The sequence below is a fragment of the Eriocheir sinensis genome, chromosome 4, assembly GCF_024679095.1.
Source record: "Eriocheir sinensis breed Jianghai 21 chromosome 4, ASM2467909v1, whole genome shotgun sequence".
Classification (NCBI taxonomy): Eukaryota; Metazoa; Arthropoda; class Malacostraca; order Decapoda; family Varunidae; genus Eriocheir; species Eriocheir sinensis.
In genome coordinates, this window is record NC_066512.1 from 10197007 (window position 1) to 10212127 (window position 15121).

A 15121-nucleotide genomic window follows, 5' to 3' on the forward strand; every position below is an offset into this window, starting at 1 on the left:
AGACTACCTTTTCATGAAGAATCCCCTATTTCAATTTTAATTTTATTTAGATTCAAATAAAAAATATTCCAAAATCCGAAAAACTCCGAAATCCGCAACACTTTCAGTCCCAGGAATTTCGGATAAGGGATTCTCAACCTGTAATAATAATAATAATAATAATAATAATAATAATAATAATAATAATAATAATAAAAGGTGGCAATGAGAAGAAAATCATGATTGCTATAAAAGGATCATTTTCTTAACTTGATACTGATGCATTAATTTATTGAAATAATTTATGACTGAAGGCAGCTATAACAAAATAACTGCAATTTTTCATAATGCAGTAAAGGAGATAAATGATTATTATCAGCAGTAAATCTGTTAAGAAGAAATACATGTATTTCTTAACATTGTGGATCTGTGTGGCAGCTAATGAAAGAACTAAAAAGATCAGCAACTGTCACTGCACACCACAGTCACATTCTATGACATGCTGACACACACATACCTGGAGATATCTGAGGGCTGTCTGGGAGGCTAAGAGAGTTGGACTTGGGGGCAGAGGTGAGGGGAGGGGGTCTGGCAAAGGTGGTACTCCTCCGACGAGTGTCTCCACAAAGAGAAATGTTAGATTTTCTCCTTGAATTGTGCCGTTCAAAAGTTTTCTGGGCTGAGAATGGACTTGGCCGGATAAGGTATCTGCAGGGTGGTGCAAAATAACAAAAATAAAAATACATTCATAAATTATTAATGTTATCATGTCTGAACTTATTGATTTGCTTGAATAATTCTAATACTACCATGATCAGTGTACCACATTATGCATTTAGTAACAGGTGAATAAAAAAATTACTTACTGCAAAAAAGTACTATAATGGATGATATTATTTTGTAAATTTACTCTCACCCAAAGGATGGTAGTACCACTATCACATGACAATGATTTATCTGTGTCACCTACAGACTAACATGCCCTTTACAATGTGCATCTTCAATAGCGCTTTATTAACCAATGAAGCAGGATGGAATGTCTTCGTTATTGAACAATATCGGTAGTCCTTGGGTTATGGCAGGGTTTGGTTCTGATAGGCAGGTCATAAGTTGAATTGGTCTAAGTCAAAATTTACATTAAAATAAACAAAAAAATATATAATTCAAATGTCCCGTTGCAGATAAAGAAGTGCTCCTGCCCCTTCTACACTCCCCCCCATCCTGCCCCTGTCCTCATGTGCTCGCCTCACCCAAGCCTTGCGTTTGGTTGACCAGTTACTCAGGCAACATTGTGCAATGTTATGCAATGGAGCTACCAAATTTTGCTAACAAGGCAGCATTTGCCAAACACCCCACCAAATTATTGCAACGGGGGGTTGTGCTGGTGGGGGGTGGTAGAATTTGAAGACAAGACACATCATAGTTATAGTACAGGTAGCCAGTGTCACTTCTGCTGCATTTTCTTACCTTTTATTAATGTTTCGTTCGACTATGATTGCTGTAAAGCCACCACCCACCAACCCACTGTATGTTACACTAAAGTGTCAGGAGTGGGATTACCACCTTACGAGTGGTGTCAGGTGTGAGGACAACTACCTATGTTACATTGGTATTTGGAGTGGAACCACAAAACACTGCTGCAAGAAAGAGAAGAATGCAGCATTATGGAGGCACCAAAATCCCAGTGAGCGGGAAGAAGCTAGCTTGGCAGATATGTACTGGAGGCTCTCAGAGAATGCACACAACAACTGAGAGAATACAAAGAAGACCTGAGAGGACAAATGAAAGAGCAAAGAGAAGGCTTAAAAGGACTATATCAGGGGTTCCCAATTGGTGGGTTGTGACCCCCTGGGGGGTCAAGGAGAATTGGTTGGGGGGTCTTGAAGCTTTGCTAGAAACAAACAGCTTGGGAAAAAGATTTTATTGGTTATCATTTTCAGATTGCTTTCTGTGCTTTTATTCTGCTGGTGCTATATGGTTTTGCTGCTGAGTATTAAGAGGGAACATTGCAGTATCTTTTGGGGGATGTCAGGGCTTGGTACAGGTGTAAATCTGTGTATTAAAAAATGTGATAAACAAACTGCTGATATTAGGGGGTTGCATGGGTTTCAAGACTTTGGGTAAAGTGTTGCGAGTGCAAGAACATTGGGAATCACTGGACTAGAATGTATAGAAAAACAGTACGGGGAGTTGAATAGTCAATTGAATGGAATATGAGAGTTACTGCACAATAAATTGGAGGAGAGAAACCAAACACTGTATCAAGAATGTGAGTGTAATGCGGTGACTAAGCCTGATGGGCGAGCCTCCCATAACCCCTTCTGTGCGGGGGGGTACCTCTTTGGCCGACTGGTTAAGTAGTGGCTCTTCCGTCTCGTTGGTCGCGAGTTCGATCCCTGGCGCCGGCAAACCTTTCCTTGTCTGGATTAATTTCTTGTGTGTTTCGTTACATGCATTGGTCGTGTGAGAGTGTAGAAAAGGGTAAAAATTCTGGCATTTCACTGGCGGCAAGGCAGTGGGCATCCTCTCCTGTGATTCTGTTGTGTTATCCCGAGTGGGTAACAGGTAGAGTGATGGCCCATGCTCTCTGAAGTTCATAGAAAATGGGAACTCAACACACAGAAATTAATCTACATAGGAATGGGGAGCCGTGTAGTGCGGCGAGTTAGCCTGATGGGCGAGCCTCCCATAACTCCCTCTGCGAGGGGGGGTACCTCTTTAGCCGACTGGTTAACCCCTTCCCAGCGGCAGGGCAGATGTCTGTACTACAAAAAAAACAAAAAAAACAAAACAAAAAAAAAAAGTGTATAGATGCTGTCGACTTTCATCCATACGTGTATATATAGATTCCCCACAAGTGGGCATTCCAGATTGATGTATATATATATAGACTCTGCCGCAAAACTGAACAAACATTTGAATCTATATATAGATGTTATTTAAGTTTGATTGGTTATATGTATATTTATATATTTATATGAAGGTTTAGATTCTGTATCAGTGTACTCACTGACAGTAGATGAGTCAGAATCATCAAAATCATCCAAAAAATCAGCATCTATATCCTCAGCTACCAAAGAAGTCATTTCTTCTGGCTTAAGAGGTCTCTTTCTCCTTGACATGATAGACTAATAATAAAATAAAAAAGGAAAAAAATGCATAAATTCCCAGTGTTAGCTGATTGATGTGCATAGCACATCTGCCACCGACAAAGCACAAGCGGTGACTGTCCTTGAGAGGCAATGTCGGGAAGTGTCAGGGGGTTTGAGATGCCAAATAACGATTTATTTTGTTAATTTTGTTAGTAGTAAGGAATCGTCTATATATAGACCATGCTACAATCTAGTGTGGGCAAATGAGAGCAAACGTCTATATACAGATGCGCCGACAAAAAGTCCCAATTTCAAAACGTCTATATATAGATCCTCCACCGGGAAGGGGTTAAGGAATGGCCCTTCCGTCTCGTTGGTCGCGGGTTTGATACCCGGCGCTGGCAAACCTTTCTTTGTCTGGATTAATTTCTCGTGTGTTTCATTACACGCAGTGGTCATGTGGAAGTGGAGAAAAGAGAAAATTCCGGCATTTCAAGAGGTGGTGACAAGAAATGAGAATGAAAAATGAAAAGAAACGAGAAATGGAAGGAAGAAATGCCTGCAAGCCTTTAGCAAGATAAGACATGCTCATGAGAGTCAGTGATCAGGTCAGCAGCATGGAAGAACAACAAATGATAAGGAAGTGCCTGTGAGCTACTATAAAAAATAAGACATGGCGATGGAAGACAGTGATCATGTCAGAGCCTTGAAAGAAATCGTGGATGAGGAGGATGACAGTGTGACGTGCCCAATGGTCGTTGACATGAGGTCAGAGGGAACCTTGGTGAGGTCAGATGCAGGTAAGCATCAGCTGTTCAAAGAGACATCATGCTAGATATAGTGGAATAACGGACATTGCATGAAGCTCAGTGTGCCAGTGGACGTAAAATTTCTGCTGGGAGAAAAGGATGAATCCCTCGCTGCAACACACAGGATCATTGGATCCTCAGCTGGAGGAGTGGAGAGAGCATCTTTGGCCTTTGCAAGAGACAAGTAACATTTGGAGGACAGAATGTGTTGCTGAAGACGGCATTTTTTTTTAACATTTCACCTATGGTGCTGGTAAGCTTTCTTGGTGGGGGCCTGGTGGTCAGCCCCAGCCCATAATGGCATAGGTAAGTGTTTTCATAGTGGTACCATCTTGCTTGGTTCATGCTGCCACCTGGAACTCATCTTTGATCCTCCTTTTTAGAGTCTAGAGTCCGGGCTGGGCCGACCATCAGGCCCCACCTGGAAGAAGCCTTGGGCCGACCATCAGGCCCCACTGGGAAGATGCCTACCGCCGCAATAGGCAACAATGTATAAAAAAAAAAATATATAAATAAATAAATAAAAATTAAAAAAAGCTTGATATGTGGTCTTTAGGACACCATGTGGGTAGTCTTAGGCCACTCGGCAGTAACTGAAAAATTGCCAGCTTGTTTGTTGTGTCGAGCAGGACATGAACCTCCCGCGTCCTTCTGGATGCCATGCCCACATGCTGACCACTAGGCCACCACCTTCCCTGTAAAGGGTATGGATCCCTACCTGTTATGTCACAAAGGGCTATGGTCATCTCTCCCAAGTCAAAGTTGCTACCTTGAGTGTGTATGCTTGACCTCTGTATGATACAGGTGGCGGTTGGAAGACACAAGTGAGACACCCTGAGATAATGAAGACATAACAACTTGCCAGTTATTGCATGACAGGCTACAGTCATCACTCCCAGGTCAGAGCTGCTACCATTTGGTAAGGCTGCAAATACTTGGAGCACTGACTTAACCCTTTCGCTACGGCTGGGCTAAAACAGCGCCCCGCGCCGTATCCAAGATCGCTTTTCAGCCATAAACTCAACATAATCATCATGTATTATATATGAAAACATGCAGAATTAAATGGTGCACATAAAGAAATAAGTTAATTGATAATTTTGAGATGTAAGCATAAATATACAGAGATGAAAGAACTCATATACTGGCTAAAGTGAGCCAGGACGCAGTATGCAAGTCCTTGGATATGGTACGGTGCACGTAAGGACGCAGTATACGCGTCCTCGTGTTGAAGGGCTTAGGCTTGGTGAAGCATGGGAAACGATCTAAGATGGAAGACCAGTCACTGAGGCTTCAGTGTCCTTGGGAAGGGCCATATATTGTGGTGAAGTGCCTCTTACAACATGTATCACATAGGGGACAGATGGAGACAAAAATCAAGGCTTGTTCTTATAAACTAGGATTGTTCTTATAAACTAGTTGTAGAGATGTCTCGAACCTGTCCAACATGTATGGAACAGCAGAAGGGGCATCTAAATGATGAGGTATGGCAGATCCAGGAGAACAAGCAAACCAATGACAACCTGGTGTTCTTCACAGTAGGTTGTTCAGGACAACAGATGCCTAGAAGGTAGTTGAGAGAGGACTGGGACCCAGCAGTGAGCCACGATGAAATGTCAGAGGATTCTCAGACTACGGTTGTAGGATAGTGTTTTCTAGATTGTATAGAATACATTTATGTCAGGATGACACAGTTCGAAAGAGGAGTTAGTATTATGCATTGCATTTGTTCTGGGGAGTCCAGGATTAATTTATTTTGTTCACATGATAGACTAGTCTACTCTGTTCACAGGAAGAGCCTCATTAGAATATTTTAAAAAGGAAATGAATGCTTATAAGGGTTACAGAGGTAGCATGTTTGTTTTGCATGAGTCATTGTGCAGAGAGTGAGACTGGGAACTCAAATCTCCGTCAGTCAAGAAGCAGATGAACAGTGAGACAAGACACTGCATGGATAAGAAGAGGCAAGGACACTCCAAGACTTCCAGTTGTGATTTGCTGTTCTGGTGAAGGAACAAAGAAAACTACCATTTGCCTCTTAGCTTTCACTCACTACCAACTACCACTTGCTGGCTCAAGTTGTCTACAAAGTGTGCAGACCCGCAGAATCCACTGTAAGCAGATGTGAGGAAATAATTCACCTTTGCAACGCTTCTTTTCTTAATGTTTCTTATTGTACTTTCCAGGAAGTCATATGTCACTTGTCTTTTTTTCTACCTTTCTCTAGTAACTGAATCACTTTGGTCTTGTCTCGTATTACGTATTTGGTAAATTTTTTTTCAACACGATACTTGTGTGTTTGTTCCTTTTTTTCCTTTCACTGTGAGGATTATCTTTGTCATCATCATCTTCATCACTACCCCCAGCACTTGTAAAGGCCTCACTCAGTAGACTGTAATGGGCTACACTAGTAAGAATGAGTGGTGGCATGCAATACATTATTGTAATGCCAGGATTTTGCTCTTTACTACACTCCAACATGACCACAGTGTGTAAAGAAACACACGAGAACTTAATCCAGACAGGGAAAGGTTTTGCCGGTGCCGGGGATCGAACCCACGACCAGCGCAACGGAAGAACCACTCCTTAACCAGTCAGCCAAAGAGGTACTCCAATCGCAGAATGATTTATGGGAGGCTCGCTCATCAAGCTTAGTCGCCGCACTACACGGCTCCCCCTTCCTATGTAGATTAATTTTTGTGTGTTGAGATTTCCCATTTCTATGAACTTCAGAGAGCATGGGCCATCACTCTACCTATGATCCACTCGGGGAGACACAACAGAACCACAGGAGAGGATGCCCACCGCCTTGCCACCATTGTAATGCGTGTAACGAAACACACAAAAAATTAATCCAGACAAGGAAAGGTTTTGCCGGCACTGGGGATTGAACCTACGACCAGCGAGACGGAAGAGCCACTCCTTAACCAGTTGGTCAAAGAGGTACCCCACTCGCAGAGTGAGTTATGGGAGGCTCGCCCATCAGGCTTAGTCGCCACACAACATTATTACATGTGGCAGGACTCCATCATGACTGTTTGAAACATTTCATTGCTGGCACAATGCCACCAACATGATGACTGAGTAGCTGACAACTGCAATAGATTGATAAAATTTTGGTGGGAAATATATCGAGAGCAGTAAAGAATATTTCCTAGGGGGAAAATTTATCAAAGACAAAAATATGATCACCAAATATGACTTATTGTTTTCTCAGGGGGGAAATAATCCTCAAATGGGAGAATATGGTTACCATATGAGAATTATATAAGTAATTAATTTGGGTCATCAAATGCAAATTGGCCAAATCCAAACACAAATTTTTAACTTATTGTTCAATAGTAAAAACATGTTGCAATAAGGAATACACCATCCTGCTTCATTGGCAAAGATCTGATGAAGATTTGCCGGACATAGTGATCTGCAAGTAACACTTGCAATAAGTAATGTATCCTTTGTATCCCCCTGTACTTTGCTACCCACTATTTACTTTTCAGCAAAGTAATATAATAGCTTTCAAGGTCTCTTACAATAAAGAGACTGCCAAGTTTTGATTGTGAACTTGTTTTAATAAATCAAACTAAATCATTCAGCCTATGTTATTGTCAGTGCTGGACTCCAAATCATTAATTCTTTAATCATTAATGTTGTTATCATTTTTGCTAAAACTTAAGAATTTCATTAACATTGCAACTTGCAAGTCATTATCGAATTCATTAACGATCGATACATTCATGCTTCATCATTGTATTCATTAATCGTTAAGGTGCAAATATTTCATAAATAAACTTGCTTAGACTTGTTTAAACTAATGGTAACAAAAACCTGCTTAACAACAGTGTAGTGAGCATGTGAGGGGTGTAGTCTATAGTCTGTTTCACTATGATATTATAGGTGGCCACACCTCCTCATGTTTTTACTTTTGACTGGCCAAGTGGCAGCCAATCACCACGCTGGAAAAGTTGGGTTCGCTTGGCCCAGGAAGCTCGCTCTACGCTCACACTGCCTTGCAGTGCTATGGGATGCATGAAAAAATATTTCTACACCTCAATATCACCATGAAATATTAACAACGTAAAAAGTGGCTACAGGCGGAGGGGACTCTCCATCTGCCCCTGGAAGGAGGAGGAGGAGGAGGAGGAGGAGGGAGGAGCTCCTTAGGGTAGCATGCATAAATGTGAATGGGATGAATGAGGAAGGGAAGAGAAGGGAGATAATTAACGAATTCCAGAAAGGAAAGACTGATGTGTTAGGTATGAGACGTATATTGTATAAAAGGTAGAGGTGTGTGGGGGTGTGGGAGTGAGGGCAGGGAGAGGCTGTTGGAGGGTGTGGAAGGGGGAGTAGTGTGGGCAGGGGTCAAGAGGGGAAGGGGGAGACAGGGTGTGCATTATTGGCCTCCCCATGAGTGTATTTACCTATTTGTATTTACCCATTTGTAGTCTAAAGGGCCCGAGCTAAGCTCTAATAGTCCTGTCTCCATATTTACATTCATCCAGCCTTTCCTTCATTTGATGGACACTGTTCGCCTCCACCACCACTTCCCACAAGCTGTTCCATGTGTTAATACTTCTATGTGGAAAAACTATACTTTTTCAAGTCACTCAAACAAGTTCCTCTATTAACCCTTTCCATCCGTGATGCAGACATCGGCGTCACAGTATGGAAAGGGTCAAGAGGAAATGGAAGAGGATTAATCCTCTTCTAAACCTCTCAAGCTAAATTCCTCTTAACCCTCTTCCATTTCCTATTAAGAGGTTTAGAAGAGGATTAAGAGGAAATGGAAGAGGATTAAGAGGTTTAAAAGAGGACTAACCCTTTCCATACGGTGACGCCGTCGGATGCCCGTCGAACGCTGACGTTGGCGTCGCCGGAGTGAAGAGGTTAAGTTTTTTTCCATGTCCTCTCAGCCCCTGCATTCTCGCAGTAGAGAAGAGATCATCTCTATCCACCTCATCAAACTTATTTACCAACTTATACAGTGTGATCAGATCTCTCTCCCTTCTTTGTTCCAGTGTCATCAAGCCCATCTCCTTCAATCTGTTTTCATACGTCATATTCGAGAGTTCTGGGACCATTTTTGTTGCAATTCTCCTTATTCTTTCCAACTTTCTGATATCCTTCTTTTTGTGAGGCGACCATACAACTGCAGCATATTCAAGTTTTGGTCTTATCAGTGTTGTTATTATTTTCTTAATCATTTCCTTGTCTATATAATGGAATGATACCCTTATATTTTGCATCATCCTGTAGGTTTCTCCAAATAACTTGTTTATATGCTTTTCCGGGGAAAGTGTGTTTTGCATCGTTACTCCCAATTTTTTTTTTTATGGACCACCTTTAAGTTTTCTTCTCCCATCCTGTATGTTTTCCTTGGTCGTTTTTTTACTTTTCTCCATTTCCATAACATGGCATTTGTTTGCATTAAATTCCATCTCCCATAACTGGCTCCATTTATACACTCTATCCAGGTCTTTTTACAGTTCTTCACGGTCTTCCTCCGTCTTCACTTTTCTTATTAACCCTCTTGCGCATGATGACGCGTTTCGCGTCATCAAAGGGTAAAAGGTCCTGGTGCACAATGACGCGAAACAAGTCATAAAACTTTAAAAAATTGATTAAAAATTAAATTTTCGGTGAAAGTGCGTCACATTTGGGAGTGTCATTTGTTGGGATAAGTTTCTTAATGGTAACATATGGCACCCTTTCTAAGGAGCGTAGATGTGGAGCTTTGAGCGATTTTTATTTGTTAGCCTACTCTGACGGGAGAGGAAAAAAATAGTTTTCTCGGTGTAACTTGGGAACTTATAGGCGTATGAGGATTTTGAGGATACCATAAGAATCCTCACTTAATTCCGCTTCGAAACATATATTCGGCTAAAAAAACTGGCTCACAAAATTTCGAACTAGCGAGTGGGGAAGAGTTGGTACTTCGAATTTATTGTCTACAATACTCTATACGGAGACTTGAAACAAGTTTGTATTGCTTATATGTATATATTTTCCTCTATTTTTATTTGTGGATGTTCTAGTACAAGTCTTTATGAAGCCATTGATACCAAATTTATTGGGGTACGATATATCTGTGAGGCTAAAATACATACGGGAATGTAGAGTATCTCGGCAGCAAAAAAAGGCCGGTTGGGTCTGAGAAATGCATGATGAGTGGAACAGAAACTAATTGGAAACTTACGGTGCGCGAAAGGGTTAACTTTGCATCGTCTGCAAAAAGACTCATATAACTTTTTATACCCATCGACATATCATTTATATATATTATGAACATTATTGGTGCCAGAACTGAGCCCTGAGGAACTCCACTCTTTACTCTCCTCCAATATGATGGGCGGGAGTGGATGGGCATGGGTGGTGTGGTTCAAGAATAGAGAGGATGACGGGGAAGATAGGGATAGTAAGGTATGCATGGGTGTGTGTATATGTGCCAGTAAATAGTAAGGGAAGGAGAGGCATAAGTGAGATGAAAAGATTTGGGGGGGACTTTGGACAGTGCTTAAAAAACTTTGGAAGTGAAAGAAGCATTCTTGTGTTAGGAGATATGAATGCAAAAGTTGGAAACAGGGAGATTGGTGGTGTGGTTCGGAAATGGGGTATGGATGGAGTGAATGAGAATGGACAATACCTTGTGGATGTTTGTGCTGAGAAGGGTCTGTTCTTGGCAAACACCTTCTTCGAACACAAACTAATTCACAGGTATACATGGGCAAGGGGTGACGTGAGGAGTGTAACAGATTATATAGCTGTGGATACAAGGTTGCGACAGGATGTAGTGGATGAAAAGGTTGTGAGAGGAACGTATAGTGGATCTGATCACTTTACGGTAGTAGCTAAACTTAGGATGAAGGAGAAATGGGTATTCAGCATAGCTGGGCGTTATCGCGATAAGTTATCGCGATACTTTATTGCTGATAACAAAATCGGGTTATCGGCCATCCGCTACTTATTTAAATATATATCGGTATCTTCGTTAGTTTTGTAACCAAACTAGTGATAATCGCTACTTTTTTCCGACCCAGAAAAAAAACGTTGTCTCCTCCCTACTGCGCATGCACGGCCCGGGCGCCCGGTGTTGTATGAAAAAACTTTGGGGTACAAAATATCTTCGGTGAAGAGATTTCATACTTAGATCATCAACATTAAAACACGAGGTTATTTTTTTATGTTAGACTCAAAAATCAATATATCAAAGAGAAAAATCATTTAACTTTGCCCCAAAAATTATTATTCACTGCCTCAAATTTGATATTCCATATTCGTTTGTGAGCATGGTATTGAATGCACCCGGTGTTGTGTTATTTGGTGTCCCATCGTCAAAATACAAACACTGGTCTCTCATGAACTACGCATGTTCAGACCAGCAAGCGTAGCCCTGTACAGTCTCAGAAAGCTTTTTAACACATTAAGAGTAGTTGCTGGAGGGCTGAATCAGACATACAGTACCACCATCCTCACTGTTTCTAGAACGACACTCTGTACATATAAATACAACTCGTACAGAGTGTCGTTCTAGAAACAGCAGGGATGGTGGTAGTGGTACTGTATGTCTGATTCAGCCTTCCAGCAACTCTTAATTACGGTTAAAAAGCTTTGTGAGACTGTACAGGTCTACGCTTGCTGGTCTGAGCATGCGCAGTTCACGAGAGACCAGTGTTTGTAAACAAAAGCACCAGCTTTTGACGGTGGGGACACCAAATAACACAACACCGGTTCAGGCGTTTCTAGTATTACCGTCCATAGGTACGTGTCAACGTGTGATTTTCAGGTTTTGTAAGTTTTCTAAAATACAGATAATGAAAATTTTAATTCATCTATGTTTTTTATTTGAAATATCAGTATAGTATCGTTTTCGCCTATCAGACTTATCGCTAGCTAGTATCAAAATTGTGGATTAATATCGGGTATTGGTTATTGGCTATTGCCTATATTTGTGTTTCCAGTTAACGAATATCGGTTATCACCAGTAAGGTTTTCCATTATCAGTTATCGGTTATCGGGAATAAGGTTTTCTGTTATTGTGCCCAGCTATGGTATTCAGAGGGAATGGGAAGAAGGAAGAGGGTAGGAAGGAACTAGCAAATGAGAAATTGTGTGACAGTGGCCACTGGGAGATGAATAGGAGAAAAGTGGAGGAAATATTTGGAAGAGCAAGAGCACAGATACAACACAGGGAAGGAGTGAATGAGGTTTATGAGGTTTTTAAGAGTTCAGTGGTCAGGGCAACTGAGGAAGTAGTCAGGTATAGGTCGTGTGGAACAGGAAAGAAAAGGAGTGCATGGTGGACAGATGAAATAAAAGAGGCAGTTGAGGAGAAAAGAAGGAACCACAAGAAAATGTTACAGAGAAATGTGACAAAGTAGGTGAGAGGGAGATGGGAGAAAAAGTACAGGGAGAGTAAGATGTTGGTAAAGAGATTGGTTAGGGAAAGTAAAGAGAAAGTGGATGAGGATTTTGGTAGGAAAATTTCAGCAAAATACCAGAACAAAAAACTTTTCTGGAAAGAAGTTAAAAGAGAAATGGGGGGAGAAAAGAATGACATTTGTAGCATGAAGAGGAAAGATGGGGTGCTTGTGAGAGGGAATGAAGAGATAAGGGAGGTATGGAAGCAGCACTTTGAAACTGTGATGAATGAGAGTGTGGGAGGGAGAGCAGAAGTGACTAGTGTAGGAATAAAGATAAATGTAGGGCAGCCAGATCCACAGGGGAGGGTGGAGAGAGGTGAGATAGAGGAGGCAATGAAGAAATTATAAGTAGGAAAGGCCCCTGGAGCTGATGGCATAACAGTAGAAATGTTGAAGTATGGAGGAGGTGTAGTAGTGGAATGGATATTATGGATATGTAACCTGGCATGGGAACAGGGTGAGGTGCCAGAGGATTAGAGAAAGGCTATTGTTGTGCCGCTGTACAAAGGGAAAGGGAGCAGAGGTGATTGTAATAGTTACAGAGGAATAAGTCATCTCAGTGTGGCAGGAAAAGTGTATGGAAGGGTTTTAAATGAGAGGATGAAGAAAATAACTGAGAAAAGTGTATAGAAGGGTTTTAAATGAGAGGATGAAGAAAATAACTGAGAAAAGTGTATAGAAGGGTTTTAAATGAGAGGATGAAGAATATAACTGAGAAAAGTGTAGGCGATGAACAAGGGTTTTTTAGGAAAGGTAGGGGTTGTTTAGACCAAATATTTGCACTCAAAATGTTAGTTGAAAAATACATAGAAAAGGATAGGAAGCTGTTTGCTGCGTTCATGGACCTGGAGAAGGCACATGACAGGGTTGACGGGAAGGGGTTGTGGGATGTTTTAAGGATATATGGTGTGAGAGGGCATTTGCTGGAGGGAATCTGATCCTTCTATAAGCATGTGAGTGCCTTTGTATGCGTGAAGGGTGAGGTGTGAGAGAGTTTTGATGTTCCTGTGGGTGTGAGACAGGGGTGTATGATGTCACCATGGCTTTTTAATGTGTACATGGATGGTTGTATGAGAGAAATGAAAGCCAGAGTGGGGGAGCTGGGTCCAAGGCTGAAAGTGAGAGGTACGGAGTCATTGGTTGCAGGCCTGTTTGCAGATGATACAGTGTGGTTGGCAGAGAATGAGGGGACGCTACAGACGATAGTGGATGAGTTTGACAGGGTGTGTAAAAGGAGAAAGCTGAGAGTGAATGCTGGAAAGAGTAAGGTTATGGTATTTGAGAGGGCGAGAGAACAGGTCATTGATTTTGCAAAGCCATACAGAGTTAGAGCAGAGGGTACAACGAAGTGTAGGATAAGGTTAGGGGAGGAAAGAATGGAGGAGGTGATTGAGTTTAAATATTTAGGGATTGTTTTATGTAAGCATGGCAGTATGGAAGGTCAGGTGAGGGAAAGAGCAGTGAAGGGCAGACAGGTGGTGGGTGCATTGGAGAGTTATGAAAGGAAGAAGTGTGAGCATTGGGGTAAAGAAGAGAATAAGGAATAGTATTATCCTGCCAACTCTGTCATATGCATCAGAGGCGTGGACATGGAATGCAGCACACCAATCGAGAATACGTGCAGTGGAAATGAGTTGTATAAGAGGTGCATGTGGTATGTCAGGATGGGATGGAGAAAGTAATGAAAGTGTGTATGAGCAGTTTGGTATGGGTATGACAGTGAAAGGAGTGGAGTGTGGACTGGGTGAAGCGTGGTGCATTGAGATGGTTTGGACATGTGATGCGAATGGGGGAGAATGAATTCGTGAAGAGAGTGTATGAGAGAAGGATTGAGGGAGGGGGTGCCAGGGGAAGACCACCTGTGAAGTGGATCAATAGGGTGAGTGAGTATTTGAGCAAGAGAGTTGGAAGTAGCAGGATTGAATGTGTTGAGAAGGAGTCCCAGAACAGGGAGAGATGGAGACACCAGAGGTGGGCGCGGTGCTGAAAAATCAGTAGTGCGGTTGCGGTAGTGCGGTACTTTTTCCAGAGTAGTGCGATTGCGGTAGTGCGATACTTTTTCCGGAGTAGTGCGGTTGCGGTACTGCGGTCCCATTTTTTCTTTCCCAGTGCGATACGCGTTGTGCAGTACTGCTGTAGCGGTAGTCAAAATAAAAAAATACTTCAGTGCCTATCCTGGCTATCCAAACAAAGGAAACATGCTTAAAATAGTACAATTGCCTTAATGTGAGAGAGGAGGAAGTGGGGAGTGGGAAGGAAGGAAGGAAGGAAGAAGGAAGGAAGGACGGAAGAAGGAAGGAAGAAGGAAGGAAGGAAGGAAAGAAGGAAGAAAAGGTGGTGCAACCTTGAATAACAGCTGCAGTAGCCAGGGAGGAAAGGTAGGGAGGATATGGGGGAGTGAAGGTGAAGGGGAGGAATTCTTCGCCGTTTGAGTGAAAACGAAAGATTACTAATATAGGAAAGTCATGATGGGAACAGTGTGAAACATTATTCAAACTGTCAAACATATTAAGACAAAACACATCAACTGGTAATAGCGAGAAATTGACCGTGGGAAAGCTCTAAGCACTGGCATCTCAGGCCTCAGCGAAGCAACCACGTGGAAATTTGAATTGAGATAATAATAATAATAATAATAATAATAATAATAATAATAATAATAAATTATTATTATCATTATTATTATAATCAAACAATATTGATCTTGGCTACATTGAAGAGAGAGAGAGAGAGAGAGAGAGAGAGAGAGAGAGAGAGAGAGAGAGAGAGAGAGAGAGAGAGAAAATAGATCAGTTACAATGAAGTTAAAAAACAGATATAGTAT

General features: G+C 41.7%; 1 protein-coding gene across 10 annotated transcripts in view; it reads right to left on the reverse strand.

Annotated features, from left to right (window-relative positions):
• The window catches only part of LOC127008298 (potassium channel subfamily T member 2-like), a gene marked incomplete at its 5' end in the record, with an annotated part of 214028 nt that overhangs the window by 13612 nt on the left and 185295 nt on the right, over positions 1-15121 (reverse strand). For all 10 annotated transcript variants that reach the window (XM_050880138.1, XM_050880181.1, XM_050880128.1 and 7 more), the window contains 1 exon segment: positions 497-687. In XM_050880138.1, the coding sequence (XP_050736095.1) occupies positions 497-687 (191 nt within the window).